At 39.5% G+C, this 22614-nt stretch overlaps 1 protein-coding gene across 1 annotated transcript; it reads right to left on the bottom strand.

The window, feature by feature from the left end:
• Positions 1-638: 638 nt before the first annotated feature.
• On the bottom strand, positions 639-22239 carry KLF5 (KLF transcription factor 5). The gene is made up of 4 exons (XM_073325899.1): positions 21906-22239; positions 18921-19791; positions 18126-18185; positions 639-2556 (listed from the first exon to the last, which is right to left on the bottom strand). Exons 1-4 carry the CDS (start codon positions 22086-22088, stop codon positions 2378-2380), a joined length of 1293 nt encoding a protein of 430 aa, XP_073182000.1. The 5' UTR covers positions 22089-22239; the 3' UTR covers positions 639-2377.
• Between the last annotated feature and the right edge of the window lie 375 nt (positions 22240-22614).

Here is a 22614-nt window from a genome sequence, read left to right as displayed (position 1 = left end):
GATGTCAGGATTCAATTTCTCATCCTTCCAGAACCTTGGAAGGAACTCCCTAGCTGTTGTGTCTTTGTTTGCTCATTTGTAATCTACATAACCACCACCCCTATGGGATAGAATAGGGTGAGAGGATTGAGTCATTAGAGATCTTTGCATTAAGATGCTGTAAGTGTAAAAATCTACAGGGTCAGCTCTATTGTAGTTGGTGTTCCTTCCGGAAAGTACTGGTTTTCTTGAACAGAAAGAAGCACAGAAAATGGGTCTAACCCATTAGTTGCATGTACACATTTGTTTATATATTTTTAAAAGGTGACTAAGCCTCTCCTTCAATAGGAAAAGATCCTGAAATGGAGAGAAGATGGTGGATAACAGTATATACCTTTCACATAAAGTTGACAGAGCTGCAGAACAGATGTAAATAAAATAATAGCACCATAAAGCTAGCTCTTATCACTTCATATGTACTATTTCAATTGTAGTGGTGCCCAAGAAGTGCTAGGTACTTTCCAAGCAGAAAATGATGGTCCTTGCAATGAAGGACACACAGTGTTGCCTCTAAGAATTCTATTATTTGAAAATCAATATGCAAAGTCACTGGTAAGGAGCTATACAGAGAACACTCACGCATATTCATTTTAGGCACTTGGTTTTATTTTATTTTTCAAAAAATTGTCTTTATATATAAACCATTTCATTCTCTCTCAAAACATCCTACAACTATACAGCTGTTTGCTCCATCATTTGCATAGGAAATACCACAAATACAAAAATAAGGGGGAGCGGGGAGTAGGTAAAAAGAAGCAAAACAGTAACCAATTTATGCATGTGTTTCCATGTATAAACATTTGAAGCCTTACAAAATTATTTACATCATTTGTCAACTATTTACAATTAAGAGCAATGTTTCTAACTATAACAAAAACTATAATTTATCAAGTGTATGTAAAATGGTCTTAAAAAATGTCTACCATATACCACAAAATAAATAAAAAAGACAAACAATAGTTTTAACAAAGCTATGTTTTCCTTTGAGACCCTTTTTTGGCTTTTTGATTGTTTATTCCACCTATTGGTTGACAGCATGAAATCACAGCTTGTGAATTGTGTATGTGTATTAGTTGTTTCCTTTATGTTGTAGATATTTTGGCCAAGTCCTAGGAAGTGTAACCTCATTTTTTGGCCCTTCATTTCCTATTTCCAGACCAAACACTGTGGACTAAATTCACTGTTGGCATAAAAGAGTAGAACTCCTTTGATTTCAGTTGCATCTATTTATGTCAGCAGTGACTTTTGTCTGGTGTGTGTCAATGTTAACAGTGGATTAACTAAACTGCACTGTAATTTTAAATAAAAATTACTATATCCTTTACCTTCTGGTAAATTACATGCAACATCCACATGAAACTAGATCATACTAGTGCTAAACCAGATTAACATGTCAGTCTATGAAAATTGCATCCTAAATCCTTCTTTTTAAAGCGATACTAAGTTTAGCTTTAGTAAGAGGTTTAACATTCTGTATATTGTAACTATCCTCATTATTTAAGCTTCCAACATTTGCAGTTCATTCTAAATGTTTTGCCCTTTTAAGCATTTTGAAAACTCAATTGTGTTTTGAATATTCAGTGCACAACATTTATGTTAACAGGTACAAAATGTCCAAATGGCTAGTTCACTTTTCTTCAGAAAATAAAACTAAGTTGGTAATGTTTTGAGAGGTATTTAAATAAATTTAATTGAAAATGTGCCATATTATCAAATGTACAATGTCTGAATTTTCAGATGATTTCTAGAAAACTTTTGTAATAAACCTTAAAAGCTGATTTGCATATTTACAAAATCGTTGTCATAGCAAACATGCAACATACTGAACAAACTTTTTGTTCTATGGCTGTTTATAAGTTTTCTATATATTTTATCTCCATAGAAAGACAACATTTAAAAAAACCACACAAGTACTAAATATGTCCAGTAAAAACCTGACAGACCAATTCATGGCTTGTCCTCTGTGTTCATTCATCTATGCCCTTCCATTAATTCATTTACTAAACATTGCCACAGTAATGATAGTGCTTTGGTCAAAACACCGTAAGAAAAAAAAATCTATAATGATGCAATGTGCTGAGACATAATACTTGAGATGAAACCTGCTGACTAAAGTCATATACATGATCAGAGCAAACAAAATAAATGACTGAACACTCTGGTACTGTGGTATAGTGTCTTCCCTGTTTCCTCATAAATATACAAAATATACATTTCCAGTTTCTTTGGAGACTTTATGGATAGTCCATAGTCAAAAACTAAAATTAATTCTAACCACATGTTGAGAGTCACTTGGAAATTGCATAGATACAGACAGCCTCCACGTCGAACCCAGTGTTTAGTTCTGATGTCTCTTCATGTGCAGAGCCAGGTGGTCAGACCGAGAGAAACTACGATTGCACACAGCGCACTGGAAAGGTTTGGCCCCGGTGTGCTTCCTGTAGTGGCGTGTCAACTCATCGGAGCGAGCAAATCTCCAGTCGCAGCCATCCCATGTGCATTTGTATGGCTTTTCCCCTGAAACATTGGGAACACACAGAAACAGATGGTTAGTTGTGACTCTGCAGAAGAAAAACAATTAACGAGAACTCATTCTAAACGCCAATAGTTTGCACTTTAAAGGGGCTGGGGGAGTGCTCATAGTTCCTGATTCACAGCTATACTGAATACTTGCAAGTTAATCTTTGCTACAAGTTCACAGAATTTTGTTCTTGAAATTTCTTGTTCTTGATGCCACTGCAGAGACCTGTAAACAAACTAAATTATTTACCTAAATTACAAAAAGTAAAAAATATACACCTAGAAAATTACTACATGGAATTGAAAAAATTATACTCTTGCCCCTCCCCCCCATGAGAGGCGGTAGAGAGCATGATACTATAATCTGCTCCGATTTAATATACAAATTATTAAAAAGTTACAAGACTCATACATTAAATATATTTTTAAGATCTAGTTTAAATGGGGAGAAAGATTATTTATAATATAGAGGTTTAAGAGCTTCCGATATGTAAGTAAAACTAGAATTGGTTATGCAGTATGTAACTGTAGCAAGGTGCTGGTGCAAAAGCACCTAATTAGCCCCTGCTCAGTCAGCTCCAATCAGGAAAAACAGATTGGGGCTGATGGAGAAGGCCTGATGCTGGCCTGAGGATTGGCAACACTTGCTGGCCTGACAAGCCAAGGGCTATAAAGGCTGGGAGGGAGCAGGAAGGGAGGACTCCTAGCTGAAGGCTGACTCTGCCTGTAAAAGGAGGTTAAATAATCCTGTAAATCTTGTAAACAGACACTGGTGGTGGGATAACTGTAGGTAAATAAAGACATGGGTGTTGCACAACCCTGAAGCCTCTCCGAGCCTTATTGGGGGCAGCAAGCGGGTCCCAGGAAGAGGGGCGGGTCATGGACCCTGTTAAAGTAACAAATACAACAGGGATAATATTTTCTAAAATAAAAAAAAAGTCAACTAATAACTGCAATAAAATCTTGTGGCCTTCTGGCTCAGGACAGCTGTATATAGAGGAAAAATATCTAAAAGACTCAGGCCCAAGTTTTCAAAATTGGATGTCTAGAATTAGGTGCTTACACAGCCAGATTTTTCAGAGGTGCCAAGCCCCTGCTACTTCTATTAACTTACATGGATGTGGAGAGTGCACAGCATCTCTGGGAAAAAAAAAAAAAAAAAATCTGACCACATTTATAGAAGCGCTTAATATAGATTGAAATGCCCAGCTTCAGGCAGCTAGATTTGAACATGTTGACCAAAATACCTCAAGTATTTGCATTAATCCATTTCAGGATTGAAAATGGGACATTTTTCAGCACACCTATAATTTGTAGTTATGTTTGTTGAAATACTGGGGAAATACCAAGTCAGAAACTTAAGGTGATTTCTCTCTACAACAGGGAACCAGTTAAACAACAAAACATTTATCTGCTTTGCAACTGTCATGTATGTGATGTCACTCTAAAAAGACAACATATTTTTGATATAAACGGAGAGCTAGGATTGCCTATTTATAGGATCACTGCTAGAGTGATATACACTGAACTACTCTACATTCATATCAAAGTGTCTTTAGATTAGGGCTCTCGAATTCTACTTTTTTAAAAAAGTGTTACAAGTAACCCACATGTTAACAGAGAGAGAAGGTGGAATTTATTAAAACACTCAGCTTTGACTTAACTGTGCTCCCATTGAAGTGAATGGTAAAAGCTCCATTGACAAATGGGAGCAGAGTTAGGCCAGTGCCAAGTGGTTTGGAAAATCCCATCCAGAGTATGTTGTGCATCACCTTCCTCCTAGTTTTGATCACATGGACCTTCCCCACTCCTGTTCACATCCAATAACAATCCTCACAAACCAACTACAGCTACTTGGAAAGTATTTTAATGTAGGTTTAGCAGGTGGAAACAAGTAAGAAAGCCAGCACCATGTGACCAGACAGCTTGTTTTGCACTATCAACAGCCCAGAGAACACTGAGAGAACCCCCATGTCAGAAGATTAAGCAATTCAGCAAAAATTAAGGTTCTATTGTTTGACCGCAGAAGAGCTAAATCCCTTTTAAAACAATCATAAAATCCATCCTGCTTGTAGAGTTTGATGCCTTTTATGTTCAACTAAACTCTTCACCTACTGCAAAAGGAGAGACTACCCCCATCTTTATGAATGGGAAGTAACTCCACATTGGCAGCACATTCACACTGAACAGAACCTACACCAAAAAAACCAAACAGAAAAACCAGCAATTTCTTAGTGCGTGAGATAACCAAGATTTATTGATATCACTATCATCCTTGAAGTGTATCATTCTTTAAAAGAAGCACACTTGGCGCCTGTAGATCAGGCCCTAACTTTTGTCTGTGCCAGTGGGTGCTCGCGCCCTGCCCCCTCCCGCACCTCAATTCCACCCCTATTGGATCCCTGCCCAAATCCCAGCCCTGGGTCTACCTCCTCCCCCAAGCACATGGCTTTGCCCCCCTCCTCCCCCCCCCAGGCTTCCCATGCAAAACAGCTGTTTCACAGCACAAGCGCTAGGAGGGAGGGGGGAGAAGCAGGACCCAGCGGCACACTCAGGGAGGAGGTGGAGTAGAGGTAGAGGTGAGCTGGGGCAGAGCTGCTGGTGGGTGCAGAGCCTCCACCAATTTTTCCCCTTGGGTGCGCCAGCCCTTGAGCACCCACAGGGTTAGCACCTATGGCCTGATTCAGCTCCTAGGAATCTAATGAGATTCTTTCCATTGATGTCCATTCCATTCCAATGGAAGATGGTTTAGGCTGCAACCAGTTATAGCTCAGTATTTGCTCTGTATGACTGTGACCAATGAGCACGGTAAGGCATCATTTGTGATTGTACCTCTGTCCCAGAGAAGACATACTGTAGATTAAAATAAAATAATATTGTCTAAACCTGACAAGTGAAGCACTACCATTACCAGAAAAGCCAGTTGACTTAATGTATTAGAATCCCAGAGGTATAATGGCTGGAGTCCACTACAGCACCTTTTGCAGTACAGTAATCATCCTTCCAATATCTACACTGGGTCTTCCTATAACTTGCTCCATGGTTATTAATGCAATCTTTAGAACATTGCAGAGGACATGGACACAGAAGAGGCCACTTGTAGGTCTGCTTTGTGGTAAAACAGAAACATAAGCATACCTCTTTTGTGGAGCTCAACAGATGTGCTTTCTTTCAGAATGACATTATTAAGCTTTTTGTGATCTGACTTCAGACTTTTTAAACAGATGTTTTATTTTGCTTATGACTAGATTTTAAAAAATAAAATAGCAACCTAGATAGTGTGGCTGTCTAGTAGATACATGTATTCTTTTAATATAGTCTTGTATTAAAGGCTGCCTTCTTGTACTCAGCACTTCAGTTTTCCCAGCCTTGCCCCATAGATAGCAGCAGAGTGGGAGACATCTCATTGGGAAGGACCCATCATTTGAGGATTTTTTTTTTTTTAAAGAGTTAGTTTTGTTTTGGGAGTGGGATGGGGCTGATTTGGGGGAAAAAAGGGGGGAGGAGTGTTCTACTAACTGGAAGGGAGGCAGTGGATATCTACATAGACTGGGGGTCCGGTGAGGGGGTGAAAGAGAGACAAAAATTTCTCCACTGTTCCTAAATTTGATGTTTATATCAAAAGTCACTTCTGTTTTCAGTTCAGTTTTAAGAGCTATGTTACTTGCCACTTGGTGGTAAAATAAGTTCAGAAGGACCCCACCAGTTGGAAGAGATTTAAGAGGTAGCTCTATACCCTGCTAGAAAAACAGAAGAGAAATTTTTGATTTAAAGAAAAATTCCTGTTTCTTTCACCTCAATCAGATTTGACCCTTTGGCCAGTCTCCCCCCCAGTTTTCCCTCCACTGAAATGTCAACAATATTTTTCATTAAAATTTCAATAATGTCAACAAGCTGTAGTTCCCAGCAGGCAAAGTGGGTTTGGTTTTAAAAGTGGCCACGATTTACAATGCTGCTGCTATTCCTGCAGAGGTGGGGTGGAGTATCAGGAGTTTTATGCATGCCTGCACTGCAGCACACTGAACACATCTGCAAAACCGCTTGTGTAGCTAGTGTCTACTGTGCATACCACCAAAGCCAAACCCACATGTATTGCTGGTGGGATGAAATAGTAGTATGCAGTCTTGTAGTGCATAAATTACCGATATTCTGGACAGCAGTAATTTATGTGGCCTTGTTGGGCATAAATTACTAAATATCCCTGTGAAATCCTGATTCCATTGACGTCAACAGCAAAAAACAAAAAACCCACACACCTCTCATTGACTTCAGCGGGTCTTGGATTTCACCTCAGATTTCCAGGGGAACATCAGCTGTTCCCAGTGCCTACCCTCATTGCTGCTGGTTATGTCATCTTATGTCACAAGACTGTGGGAAGATTCATAACATGGCAGGTTATGGCGATGGCAGCCTAGAGAGCTATGTGCTGCTGCTCCTCCCCATGCTGTCATAGCCCCACCCTGGCTTCTCCAGACTTGAGCTGTGAAGAATTTCATTGAGGGTATGCATGAAGGGGACTGAGTAAGTGTAACCCACACCTCCTGGCTGTGGTGTTGCACTTTATCTAGTGGCACCAAGACCACTTAGAGAGATAAAAGGAGTCTGCCCTACAGCCTTACCTAACAGCCAGTTGGTCTTTAGCTCATGCTGTAGAGGCTCATGCACTAAGGTCCCTGGTTCGATCCTGTCTGCCAATGACCAGGGTCTGTCGGCATTTCACAAGCACCTCACAGAGTTTGTTTTGAACACTACTACTTTTATGTACTAGAAATTAAAGCCATAACACTGCCCTTCACCCCTACTATGGCTAGCAGTGTGGGAACTGAGAACTAGAAGATGTATTTTTAGCTCCAGTATAAAGACCCAGCTTATTCTGGAGAAATCTAAGAGGTGAAATACTGAAAAAAAAAATAATAATAATCTATGTTTGTGATGCTAGTTTCTGTTGGAAAGTTCTTGAAGTGAATCAATTTGAAATGTTTTTCTTTTGGGTGTGGGGAGGGAGAGGCAAGTGAAGACAGAGCTTAAAAACTTGTTTAAAAAGGAGAGCAAAAGAACAACTAGCCCTGGTACTGTTTCATCCTTCCCAACCCATACACACGTTTGTCATATTTAGTGGGAAGAATTATTTAAGTGCCTGTGGCAAGGGGAAAAAAAGATTCCTCAAGTTACACATTTTTTAAAAAGTCATTCTGGTTCTTTGCTATACTGAATTTAAACAAAAAAAATAAGCCAAGGAACATTCAATGCTTTATCCACTATTTTCATTAGCTACATAGTAATGCAAGTTTTGTTTACTTTAACAATTGTGTGCAATACAGTAGCTGTACAGTTTCAGAAATATTTGGTTTCCTCAAGTAGTTTAGAACTTCTATAGGATGGTAAACCAAGAACGCCATTGGTCATCAAATACTAATGTACTATAGTTCAGTTACTGGAACATGATCACTTTATCAAACAAATATTTCACTGTAAAAGCAAAAAAACAGCTAACTCCTCCACTTCAGGGGAGCTTCCATGGGATTTGTTAAAATGTCAACACTGTTCAAGTAAAACACCATGGAGGAAGCTGGTACCGACTTCTAGCCAAATAGCACACTCCAGGCCTTTCTTCCAAAGCCAGAAATATTATACACAGCTCTTCTGGGAAGCAGAACTGCTTTCTGTTGAATTATGTTTCAACAGGATAGAGGTTTCATACATTTAATTGGATTTTTGCATCATCTCTTTCCAGTATCACTGATTTTAAGTATTTTGTTAGGCATCCACATCACAAAATGTATTTTAAGTTCCTCAACTGTTAAATATGTATCCATTCTCTAGCAAAAAAGATTGTCTGGGACGTGAAACAACCTTGCACTTTAGTGTAAGTGTTTAAAAAACTTTGTTGAACATTAAACTAGTTTTGCTAAGTGCTTTCTCCTAAAGCAATTCCAGTGATAAGGAAAATGTAACTTGAAAACTTTCTTGTAACTCACTTGTCTTTAAAGCAAATATTAATGGTGTAAAGGTTAGAGAGATGTCAAAAGGAGGCTTTGATGTCCATAGGAGGCATGCTACTGAGTATGCAAGCCTTCTCTGTTACTTCACACACCCCTCCCCCATTGCCCAAGTGATTCCCAAACTTTGGCCAACAAAGCCCTTGCTGGTCACTGCAAGAGAGCAGTCTGGTCACATGGAGGTGGCCCTCCTTAATTTAAAAGGCTAAATCACATTAAAATAAAACTAAAAATACATTGAATATCATCCTAATACTACTTCTCTACGTAAGCAACTGCTGTAGATGCCAACTCTACGTTATTCAGTCACCAGTGGGAGAGGAGAAGCCCTGCTCTATTAAAATCGTCAGCAAAAACACCATTTTAAAAAAAACACCAAATAATTAATGAATTTCCCATTGACAATACAAGAAAATATGCTTCTGTTTAAAAAAAACAATAAATAAGTGACTATTTAATCAAAGAGTTATTTATATAGCTGGGTTTATCTTTAAAAAAAGAAGCTAAAAATTACAGGGCAAGTTTTTCACTGTGCTTACAGTCAGGCAACTAAATTCATATTTTCCCAAGACACTGAGCATTCAATAACTCCCACTAGTTTCCACTTGAACTGTGGACACCGAGTAGAGTTGGGTGGAAAACGGTTCTCGTCTCACACATATTTGACAGTTAGAACATTTTCTTATCCACCGTGAATTGGGATGAAAAGTCAAAATCATTCATAAATAGAAAACGAATTCCCTTTCTCCACCTGAAAACCCAGTTCAGGTCAATTGAAACATTTTGTTTTGATGATTTAAAAACATTCCATTTCAAAATGTTGACTTTTAAAAAAAAATCCTTTTAAACTTTTCAAATTAGTTTAAGTTTCCAAACAAAGTCATTTCAAACTGGAAAATTGGAAATTTTCTTATAGAAAATGTCAATGTTTTGTTTTTGACAATTTCAATTCTCTCCTCCTCCTCTCCCCCCCCCCCCAAAACATTTTTTCAAGTTGGGAAATCCAACCAGATCCTGTTTTTCAAACAGTTTTGGTTTCAACAAATGAGCATTTCCTCGACAAAAATCAAAAAGTTCCCAACCAGTTCTAGTGCAGAGTACCTTAGGGGAAGAAAATAAAATTAAACACACCACACACACCAAACCATACAGCTTAATTTTAAGTAAGCACGTTTGAAAATTTTGGCCATAGCCTGCAAGTGTACATGAAGTAAGACTACTGAGGGAGGAGGGTCTGAAATGTTACCCCACTGTCCTGTGTTTTGTTGCATGCAGAGCACAAAATGTGTTATAAGCAATTTACCACCACATGTTTGGAACAGCCACATTATGAGTGAATTATACTGGTCAAAGGATTGTCCATTATTTATATTTGACAATTCCGAAAAGTGTGGTAGGTGCCTCACAGTACAGATGAGAGGACATAAAGGTGAAATCCTGACCCCATTAAAGACTCCCAGTGACTTCGAAAAAGGCCAGAACTTCATCCTGGGTCCTACTCCAAGCTAGTTTCAGACAAGACAGAATGGTGGGGGAGGGGACAATGGATAAACAATATAGTAAGCATGTTCAAGGAAAAACAGCAGTAAAACAATAAAATGACCTAGTTACTCATTAATTTTAAGAGAAACTAGATTGTGTGTTTTAGAACTTTTCTAGGATTCTAGTTTTCATATCCTTCCACCTCTAGAGCCAGTTTGCTTTAGTTACCAGATACGTTGAGGCCTTGACAGAAAGATTAGAACTAATCTTTTTCAAGTTCACCCGAAATAGCTTTTCTGTATAATATGGTGTAATGATTTTAAGCCTTCCTCTCTGACTGGACTAGAAGTAGTTGCTGGTGTATTTGTCTCTACCCCAGCTCTCCTATGGAATATAGCAGGTTTCCAGCCATGACAATTTACCAGATACAAAACATACACACACACTTTTAAGTTTCCTTTTAATGTGCAGTATAACACTACTTGAAAGGTGCTAATCAAATAAATACAATATTTTAGAACCATATGACAGGAAGCATTACTCTTGCTGACGGGGGAGGAAGATCCAATTACTGGTTAATTAACCAATATTTTGATTTCCTTCTATCACAAAATGTGTAGAGACAAGAAAAAAGTTAGTATTAGGTAACTGAAGAAGGTGGATATGCACAAAAACGTTATTCTCTTTGTGACTACAGACATAGAGAAGACATTATCTCCTCATCAACGAATAAACATTCAGAATTCCCCAATGCTCTGAAGCACTCTTATTTTGTTAAGTGTTGTCTCATTCAGCTCTAGGATTACTGAGGAATCTTGACTGACTTGTGAAGTTGTTTATTTTCTCTCCGGTATAACGTTCTGTTTTAGCAGAGGTGGTCTCGCCTCAAGAATATATGCAAACAAAAGGCAGAGAATGCTAATTTTTAAAAAGTGGATTTATAATAATCCATGCCATCTGCTATGTGTGTGTATTTACATGTCATATGGGAGAAGAGGGTTTCCTCATGCATGGTATGGTTGCCAGAACTGCTTTGGAGTTTTCACACCTACAGCTCTGGCACTTGTAGGGTAAGAGGTTTCCCCTTAATGGAATGTAATAAGTTTATACTATGATCCTTAAGATCGCCACCAACTATCTGTATATAAAAAATTACCAAAACAGTAAGTTAAAGCCTTCTTTAACTGAAGGCTAAGTACTGTATACTTGCCAAATGAAAGGTTTTAATGTGTCTTTAATCAGAGTTGTTAGAGATCACTGAATATAAATAATGCAGCCTGACAGGACAGGAATGCTGCTACCAAGATACTCAGACTAAACTAGGACATTACTTAAATGTTTCTAATCTTTCACCAATGGGAGGTTCATGTCAGCTAGTAAACAACCAACAACATTCACCCCAGAATATATTCTGTGGAACTAGAGGAGATTCAATTGTCCAAGTCAAGCTCAGACAATTACAATATGGAATGTCTAATCAAATAATGGAAAGTTTTAATCACTGGCAATTGCTGTGAATCTTCAACTGTATTAGCATGTGTTGGTCAGCCTCAAAATGAACTATATTTAAAGCCAGTCTCTTAGGTCAACAGTTGCCTTATCAGGAATCAAATATCCTGGAAATGAAGTTTAATCCTCTCAGGGAGCAATTGACAGAAAGTTTTTAAGCTTTCATGCTTAGAGAGACTTTCTAGGCTTTTAATCAAGAAGAGAAATTGTTGGACTAAAAAAAAAAAAAAAATCTAAAAATCTAACATGACTGCTCTTCACCTGACACCTACTTGAATTAATTTTTTATAAAATTGTACCTGGACAGTGGGAGCTTTATTACAGTGTTCTGAGTCAGTCATATCAGAGAGTCAAGCCTATGTTGGTAAGACTTTGCTTTAAAAAAGTGCACAATATGGTAAAACATATTTCACTAAAGCCATAATTGGAGATAAAGAACCAAATCAATTAACCCTCATGGCCTACAGTCATTCATGAAGAGTTTGAAAGACATGTTACTTTCCCCAAAACACTGGTTTTTTACAGGATGGTGATGCTTTTCCATTTCTCCCACAAGTAACTAATGGATTTATGCAAAACTCAAATAAAAGATACCAATTACTCTCCACTACTGCCTAACTGCTCTTTTGAGCAAGTTATTTCTGCCTAAACATCTGCTGATCAGTTTGTCCACAGTATTTTAACTTTGCTCCACTTTTCATTATTCTAGTCTATTAATGACAATGGTTTACATAAATCAACTTTAAAGTGTTATCTCTAACAGGGAAAAACCAAAAATCTTTCCCTGAAGAGTATATGAATAAAAATGAAACCCTTTTACTGCCATTTCCAAGAGGCAGGCCCCAAAAGATCTCCATGATAAGAATTACCATATTTCACACATTTTAAGTAATTTTCTTTGAAAAACTAAAGTGCTGATAATTACAAGAGTCAAGCACATAAGGAGTATTAATGACTGAGATTAGCCTCTTCTGCTCTGTGGCTCGAGTGCATCTAGGGTGCTACTTTCCAAGATGTTACAAATGAAGTCAGCATATTGGTAGGACAGCACTGTGGGTTAAGGCACAAAAGATTTGGGATCAATTCCAAACTCAGACTTCTTGTGTGACCTTGGGCTTGTCACCCTTTTGCTCTGTGCCTTAATTTCCCATCTGTAAAGTGTGGGCAATACCACTTCCCTACCTCACAAGGATGCTGTGAAACGTAATATTTCCTGTTAGGTGCTTCATAACTAGGGTGATCAGGGCCATACAAGTCACTTCTGGGGAAGGAGCCAGCACCTAGTCCTCCTACCTCTCCTGCATTCTCCATTGTCTTTGTTTCTAAGATCAAGCCAAGCAAGCTGAATGCTTACCATAATGCTCACTCTGTTTTGGAAGGTTGAACCTCATAAGCCCCTTTCCCTTGAGTGGTGAGAAGGAAAAAAGAAAAATTCCCAACTACTGCTGGGCTCCCTCTTACTAGCCTTCTCTGTGAAGAAATCCTTGACCTGCCTAAGCTGAAGTGGAGGAAAAACAAAACTGGCCCCTCTAATAAGAAGGCAGTAAAGCCACTGGCAGTTGTGACCCTCTTGTCAGACTTCTTGCCTTTCCCCAGATACATTTACAAAAAGGACTGCAGGAGAGCTGGGCATGTTTTGCAGAGGGAGAGATATAGATAAGATAGAAAAGGATACTTGGGAAAGGAGGAAGAGAAAGAAATAGGAAAGGTGGGGGTGGAGGGAAGAGAATAATCACTAAACATTAAAGTAAGATTAAAATGATGAAAAAGAAAAAACCAGAATCGAAGGGGGAAAATGGAGTGAAGCAGGGAAAAGGCAAAGAGACTCAAAAGTAATTGAAATTAATATCAAAATATTAACAAGTGACTGACTGTCACATATGCACATTTTGGACTAAATGTACACCTCCAAAAAAATCAATCACACAATTTCCCCACAGTTCAACAGCACCTTTCATGCGCACATGTAGTTTATAAACAGTACCAGGTAAAATATACACAGACATGTATAGGTCTGGTAAATTGAAGATATAAATTCCTATGGGCTGCTCAAAGCCTGTTGTCCACCACTGGTTCTGACTATGACTGACCATCAGTCCAATTTTGGATCTACTGACATGAAGCCATATATTAAAAAGCAAGCTTAACATCTTGAGGCATTGAATAAGTTAACAGTTGTCCCAAGCCAATATAAGCATTTGACATAACTAGCGATGTTGAAGTATTTTGACTTAATCTCATTTAAGGAAATGCCATTTCTCTTGCGGTATCTAGGCTTTCACTTCCCATCACCACATACAAGCTAGATCTATAGATAGAGAGATGAAATAGTTTCTAACATTAACTGCAAAACTATTAATGGAAAACCCAACATGTGATCAGAGAACATGCCTGTACAAAGACTATGTACAGAAAACCAATATGCAGCTGAAAAAACATCCTCAGTGTGTACCCTGAGGTGTACAAAACAGTGACAGCGTTTCCTCTAAATAGAAGAGAATACATCTCTGAAACGTGCAGCTGCTCACAGAAATGAAGCACTGGAGTCTACAGGTGAGAACTCAGATTTCAGTTTTTAAAAAGACAAGCATATCAGTACAACCTGGAGGGGGGGGGGATAAAAAAAAGAGGGTGGGGAAACACGGTAGAGTTGTTAATGGGGGAGCTGTTGACGTATGTTCAAGCAACATGAAAGAAAGTTAATAGAGTGTATTTATAATGCACAATTATCTGCTTTTCTTTGACATTTGACAAGTTTTTCAAGTTGGGCACATACCTTAAGGCACTAGCATGAACAACTAATTTTACTATAGTGTAGCCTATAATACAGGTGTTTTAAAAAAAAAACATGCTTTATATGCTGGTTGCACAATACAAGTTATGGAACTAAACTTGTCTTATGACTAATAGGTCAATGTATTTTAGAAGAAAAATCCCTATTATAAAGAGGTTGAAGAAACCTCTCTATACTGAAAGATGCTCCTGTATGTATTCTAGCACATACTTGTTTTAAATCAGCTAATGATGGAGGATCAAATGCTAATCCATTCTAGTAAAATAATGCACTGAAGTGCTTTTAAGATGTTACCTAAGAGAACTTGACACCTGATCCAAAATCGTTCAGAGAAGGATACAAAAATACATTCTGTACCTTTGTAACTTGGCAACAACAGCTTGTTTGCCTGTGTTCAATTCTGAGGCTACCAGCTTATCACCAGTTAGAATTCCCTCCATAATTTTAAAACAACTGAAATAACTAGCCTGAGAGAGAGATGCCGGTTTCAGGAACTACAACAAACACAGTAACTTGATTATTTTGGAATACAATTGTCACCTAAAGGATTAAAGGTTTTTGTGTTTTTTTTGTTTTTTAAATGAAAACAGGTCCCTGGAACAACTCCATTAAAATGAAGGGAGCTTTACCTTCTTAAGCCAGGGCTGGATTTGACCTACCCTTTTTTAAGAAGAAAAATATAAGGGGGGGGGGGAGAGAAGACACTAAACTCTCAGCCATTTCTTATGACCTCATAAACGAGACTTATGAACCTGCCAATTAGTTCATATTTGAATGAGGAAACAGACTATGGCTCACATTCGTCTTTCAGAAATAAGATTTCCCTTAAATTTGTTCTCAAAGAATGTCTACTAAACTCATTGAAAGCCATTCAGGAGGGAGACACTCCTAAATAAATACCGTGAAAGGCTGAGATTTTCCAATACAAAGGAAAGGCATAAGGTCTGTTTTGACTTTTAATGGCAGACAAACTTTGCTGCAGGCACTTTTGAATTTTAAAATGACAGATTGCTGAAGAGGGTGGAGACTGTTTGGGAAGAGAGAGATTGCAGCCAATTTAAAAGGTATCGTCAAGAAACTAAGAATAAAGAGAAAACAACTTCAGTGGTCCATGATTACTAAAGAACGGGTTTAGCCAGATAAACAGGTCTGCTACACCCCTAAGGGATTTGAAAGAATATCACACAAAACTTTATTAAACTGGATTAGGTGAGACTCACCTATTAAATTTAAACTTTGAAGGTAATTACTCCATAAAAGTACAGGTATTTTTAAGATTAAAAGAGGAAAGTTTAATAGCACTGCATAAATCCAATTGGTTTAAGGGTGCGCACAAAGTAAGGGTGGAATTTATACAGACAAACTCAAACGCGTAGACAAATTAAGCGCAACGGGTCTGATATTTCCCTTTTGAAGTCAAAGGCAAAATTCCCTTGACTTCTGAGAGAACTGGGCACCTAGTAGATCTCCATGGACTTCCCTGAGGTTATGGCCACTTTTACCAAGGCAGAATTTAGCCCTTAATCTTTCAGTTCATTAATTTATACAGCACTGGAAATGTTAAATGGTGTGCTTGTGTTCAGACACTTTAACTTTGCACACAAGGATGTTTAATTTAAAAACCTTGGATTTTCAAATGGATATTGAGAAAGTGTCAGACTTATTCATACTCTACAATAAAAGGTAGGTAACAGGAAATGGACTAACATGTTTGTACATTAACTCTGGATAATTTATCCCTTCATTCCCCTCCCTAGAAGACCCTTTGTATTAAAGGCTTACTTAAATTCACTAGATTTTATCTGAAGCAGCATTCTTGTTTCTATGAATAGATCAGCTTCCCTGACCTTTGTACACTTAGCCACACTGCTGAGGTCAAATGTCTACAGGTAAAAAAGGTGGAAAGCAACATTAACCTTACTCATCCATAGCAATAGGTATTAATGATCACAACTTTGGTAAATTCTTGTACATAAACAGAAGTATGTTAATTTTAGAATTCTTAATAATCAATACTATTTAAAGATATGAAAATAATTACACATACTTCTGAAAATTTTAAGAGTGATTTTCATTTTTACAAATAACTTGATAAAATTACATTTTAAGTTTTATTTTTTGGTCTGTTCCAAGAGTCACAGCATAATGACAAGTTACACATTTTCCATCTAATGTTGGTTTAAAAGTAACAGGGCAGTGGCACCCATTCTTTCCTTACTAAATAATCTGTAAAGTAAGATGAACGTTGCATTCTATTATATTAGTCACGTTTATATCCTCATTAAAAAAATTAAATTACTCTCATTAAGCTAGCTGGTAATGAGTGATTATATGTATCACAAAATGATTGTAACAATATTCTTGTTTAGTCTATTGCTAGTGGAGAGCACTGACCTTTGCAAAGTTGCTTTTTATTTTTACTGTCGCTGTAATAGAGATAACTACTCCATTTATGAAAACTGGATTTCCATAGTAACATTTAGCCTGGAGATATTTACAGTAATCCAACAATCCACTCATAGTAACTGTTGAATACAAGGCCTTTTTCCATAGAGATGAAATACATTTTGTTAGATCATTGCTCATGTTAAGTTTTGTTTTGACTTTTGCTTTTAAACTAAGATGAAAGAAACCATGTCATTCACACAGTACAAATTTAATGTTGACAGGCCTACTACAGTAAGGCTTTTGCTTTAAGTAGAACCATAAGTTACTCTGATTTGAGGATCATGCGTCCATGTGTAAGTATTTCATATTGGAGTACAGATACCGCAACTAGATTTAAAGAAGATAGTGGCTTCTTTAGCCTAGGTTTCTTTGAAAAACTTTGTAATTTACATTTCAAAAGGTTCAGCTAAACTGCAAAAACAATTTTGTAACCAAGTTCCCTGCACAAGAATTATCCCAACCTGTTAAACAGTTCTCTTGTGATGTCAGACTTGGTTTAAAAACCACCACACATGCATCTAAACTGAGCTATGGTTTGGACAGAACGGTAGCAATCTCTTTCCAATATGTGTTTGTAACACCCATCCATGTCAAGTAGAGAACCCTTAGTTCACACTGGAGTCAGTGAACCAAAATTCACTCCTCAGTTTATACCTATGCGGGTCCATTACCTGAGATTGCATGCATGTAGTTTCAGACAGGATTCGGTCTACGATATGACTATATAGGTTGAACACCTCAACGCGGCTTTTAATTTTCTTACCACTTTAGTAACTCTTCACCAAGAAATAAAAATGAGATAAGTTTGTATTTTTTTTAAAAAGAAAAGTATTTGGTTTTTAAACATGCACATTTAATGCTGGAGAAAGAGCAAATGGAGAAGAATTTTGGAGCTCTACTGAAATCTAAGGAGAAAAATCTAAAAAAAAAAATAGTTCTGTCAGCACTAGTATTTAAAGTACTAAAGCCAAAAGAAATGAGAGCTTGTTTATTTAATTAAATAAACTGAGATAATCATATTTATTGTGCTTGATTCAAGACTTGCGGGAGAAAAAAAATCCCATATCAAAATAATTTTTCCTTTTAAAAAAGCGTTTTAGAGAAAAATTGAAGGTTTCAAAGGGAATATTTTGCTTCTTTTCAGTTCTTGAGAAACAAATAACTAAACAAAATATCTTAAGAATAAATAGGCAACTTCATTTTATTGACCAAGTTGGTCGATTTAATTGAACCTAGCCCATTCTGCAAAATCAAAGAAAGAAAAGATGACAAATCAAACACGTTTGCTTTTTTTAAAGATTCATAACCAAGGAATGAACAAGGAAAGTACATACCAGTATGAGTTCTCAGGTGAGCTTTTAAGTGGGAAGACTTTGTATAAACTTTTGTGCAGCCTAAAAGAAAAAAGTGGTTGGGGGAAAAAGAAAAAAGAAAGCACATCAGCAGGGAGACTGTAATGCTCTAGGTTTGTTGATAAAGTCACTCAGTCACATTATTCTGAAAATATTTAAACTTACTACCTTGTGGCAGTACAATCATTTGAAATTTCACATTATTTACTACAGAAAGTTCTTGTGAGGGGGTTGCTTTACATAAATCAAGAGAAAAAGCAATACTTAAGATTCTGGAATCCTTAATTACTTAGGATGTTATACAAAAGGATAGCTCCTACAATCTACATACAATTGAGAGTTCACATTTAAATTACATCTGCTACATGAAGCCACACCTGTTATTCAATGATATATGAATGTCACTGATGAACTTCATTTTTTAAAATGTTTCTAAAGGACTCTGTCTGATCTTTCCAGGGTATTACTCAATATCACTGTTATTTACCATAGTTCTACACTGATTTTTTTTTAATTCAGCATTTGTTGTACTATAACATTTACTACATTCAAGATACCATACCCTGAATTATAGTTGAAAGGAAACTAGTTTCTATTTAGCACAGTGTTGACATTTTATATTTGGGATCACATATTTCATGACTGAATGATTAACATCTGGTGCTAGATTAATCTTTTAGTCTAGCATACAAAATGGATGGACTGCAGGAGGGGTACATATTTGGGTTTTTGAGGAGAGGTTAAACAAATATAGCTGACAACTGAGGAACTGCTTACCAGGATAATCACAGTAGTGGATACGTCTCTTCTCAAGGTCCGGGTTACTCCTTCTGTTGTATCTGACTGTCTGGATGTTCTGTGAATTTATTGGCATGGCCACCGGTAAATTTGGATTTTGGATTGCCAGCTTGGAAGCTATGGTCGCAGCATAGGATGGAGGAGGGGTTAAATTTTGTAGCATTTCTGCTTGTCTATCGGGACTTCCGGGCTCTGAACTTGGGGGTGAAGGAGGGAAGTAAGTGACCTGTGGTTGAAGAAACTGATTTGGCATTGTGTATGTGCATTGGGGGATACCCTGGAATTGTTTCATTGTAGTCTGTGGAATAGCCGAGGAGAGAGTGTTAAGGCCTGCCATGGCTGATGACATGGAAACATTGTTAAGAGAGTCCATTACTGCCGCCTGCGTAGTAGAATTGGGCATATCTAAATCCGGTGAACTCAAGAGCTGATATAACTGGCCCTGCTGGGGTGTGACAGAAAGATGAATATCTGGAGTAGGAAGCTCCTGCTTGATGAAAATGTTGTTCACATCGGGAGTTTGGGGAGAGCTGAAGATGCTGGTAAACTCTGGGAGAGCCTGAGTGGGGGTGGGGGTAGGGGCAGTAGTTTCACTCTGATGACTGAAGATGGTAACTGGTTCGGTCTTGATGTGGGTTACACATGATCTCTGGGATTTGTATAGGCCAGTTCTCAGATGAGTAATGTCAGGAAGGAAGACATTCATGTTGATACTATAAGGCAACCCTTCACTGTCAGTGAAGAACTGGTCTACAACTGAGGCACTGTCTCTTCTGTATTTTTTATGTTCAGGGATGACAGGAACTGGTGGAAGCTGAGGTGCCAGATATTTCTCCATTTCACATCTTGTCTAAACACAAACAAAAAACATAATCCACATGATTTGTTACCAAACATAGACAATACGGGACATAAAGAATGAAAAAAACCAAACACCCTTATGAGTGCTCTTACTAGAATAGCTATATGAATCCCATCTCTTCCACAGGGAAAGTTTTAAATAGTCAGACTAATGAGACATAGTAAAACAACCCTGCCTTTTATAATTGATATGCTAATCAACAACTCCAAGAACAAATCACGCTGAACAAGGTTTATGCAGAACAAGAGTAATCATCTAAAATACTTTATCATCATATTTGCAATAGGATAATGTAACACAAAAATTAATTCATTCCTACAATTCCTGTACTCTACTATATCACCATTATTCTAAGAAGCGTATTGACATTCTTTTACAGGAAGTTCACACACCTCTTTGAATTGTCAACTGTAAAAGCCATGCCCTCATCTGACTATTTGAAGGGTAACAATTCAAATAATATATATTCATACTTCAGGACAGATTTAGAACTTAAAAGAAAGTTATCTACTGGAAATAAAATCCAAAAGAGGTATAAACAATACAGAACAACAAGGAGGTAGGACCATGACTTTAAGTTACTATATATTTGGTGTAAAGAGTCCTCTGGACTAGAGTATAAATTTTTTAACTTCTACAGAGTCTATAATTTGTTAAGAATATGATAAACATGTTTCTACTCATGGTCAAAATCTTAAAGATCTTTAATTCCTACAATGAAATCAGTCCCTTAGTGCAGTGGTAGTAGGGAATCCGTGGGTGGTGAAAGCCTGATACATTACGGGTACAGTCATCAGTAAAACATTTATCATGTACTCTCCAATGGGCAAATGCTACATTCCCTCATACCCTGTAAAAAGTCCAGTCATACCAAATCCGGTTAGCACCCCTAAAAACAGAAAGCAGCTGACAAACGGAAAGTCTGCTTAAAAGTGTATTTCAAGAGCCTTTCCGAAAGAAAAGCAAAACAAAAAAACAAAAACAAAAACCCCACCACACACACAAAACGCTTGTCTTTGATCTAGACCGGTCCTTAACGTGCCAGGCTACTTTTTCCAGCTCTTGTTTACAAGCCAAGGCCAGCTTGCTTTGAAGGCAGAAACATGTATTCTTTGAAAAGATATCGCTGAGCCACAAAGACTGAAATATGTCCCACTAATATTCACTGCCTTGCTTATCAATTCTCGGGAGGAGAGTTCTTCCTTAATCTTAGTTACATTGGAGATAGGGATTGAGCGACTCCGGCTGAGATCCCAGGGCAGGGCCCCCCTTATTAATACACTTTGGAAGGTGCCTCTGCAGAGGTTTGTCAAACTGCTCAGGATCTCACAGGCTTGTCTGCTCCGTTTATACAATGCTACTTGTGCCACACAAGGCAAGTCACTATAATAAACCGCACACGAAACTATTCAATGAAAGAGTCAAGGGCTGGAAATAGCCTCAAACGAAGCCCGTTCCTGAGCTAAAATCAGGTTGCGGTTGGCGCTGGCTGATTTTAGCTCTTCCAGCTGTTTGCATGTGGATCTGTTGCCAAACAGTTTTCTGGGACACGCAGAAAGTCCCGACAAGTCTAACATGACCGTGCGTGGGCGAGAGAGACAGGCGGCTGCGCTAATTCTGCTGCTGGGCAAGTGCAACGGCAGCAGCTGTAGCTTTCAACACTCTCACGGGGCGGCTCTGCCCCTGCCCCTGCCCGCTAGCTACCGCCTTGAGCGGTTTCAAAGTTCGAGTCCCGGCGCCCCGATCCGGCCACCCCTCGGTTTTTAGCAGCTTCCCGGCCGGAGGGCGGCAGCGCCCGGCCGGGTCCCCGCCCGCAGGACCGGGAGCAGAGCGGCTAGCTCACTTGGAGGCACAGCCGAGCCGGGAGGACGCGGAGCAGCCGCATCCCCACACAGGGTGGAGCTGGGGGGCAAAAGGGGACTTCGGGCTCCAGCCCCATTCCCTCCTATCCCCTCCCAGGTGGGGGCTCCCCGCTGCAGGGCGCCGCCCTGATTCCCCTGACACTGCCCCACCCAGCGAGCACTGCCCGTGCGGGCTGCGCCCGGCGTCGAGGGGCACGGCCGGGGGGGGGGGGCCCGCCCAAGTGGCTTCTCCTGCCTTACCTGCACCATCTCCTCCGCCGGCATCCTGGCCCCGCCGCCGCCCGGCTGCTGCTTCAGATCCTCCCCCGTGAACATCGCCGCCTCCCGGGCGCCCAGCACGGGCTTGAGCTGAGCGAACACCGGCTCGTCGGGCTGCTGCATGGGACCCAGGCGGGCGCTCATGGGCAGCACCCGTGTGGCCATGGCCGAGTGGGATCCCCGCGGAGCGGGCACGCAACCTCCCCCTGCTGCCGCGGCACGGGGACCAGCCTGGTGCCCTGGCGCTCGCACCCTAGCCCACAAGCCCGGCAACAACTCCCCTGCCTCCAGCGCAGCCTCCCGCCGCTCTACCTGGCCCGGGGTAGCTCTACTACTGACACATGCCCGCCTCTATTTCAGCCGACCCCACCCTGGCTAGGCACAAGGGGGCTGGCCCTGCGGGGCCGGGCGGCCTATGGGAAGCGAGCTGCCCGCCCTCTTCCCGCCTCCCTGGGGCCGGGAGCGTGTACCCCGCTCCTGACAGCCGGAGCCAGCCAGGGGGCGGGGGCCTGTGGAAACAAGGCGCTTTGCACGTTTTAGGTGTTGTGCCCGGGCTCAAAGTTAAGGTCACGGCCCTTCCCCCCCGCGGTGGGGAGGCAGCTGGCGGGGAGCTGAGAGAAGCCGGCCAGGTTATGTGGAATGACAGCCCCGCATTCCGAGCTAAGCACCTCAGGAAAACAGGTCCCCGGCG

This window comes from Lepidochelys kempii, chromosome 1 (genome assembly GCF_965140285.1).
Source record: "Lepidochelys kempii isolate rLepKem1 chromosome 1, rLepKem1.hap1, whole genome shotgun sequence".
In the NCBI taxonomy this organism is placed as follows: Eukaryota; Metazoa; Chordata; order Testudines; family Cheloniidae; genus Lepidochelys; species Lepidochelys kempii.
Note: the sequence above shows the minus strand (reverse complement) of the source record. Positions and strands in the feature narration are given on the sequence as shown.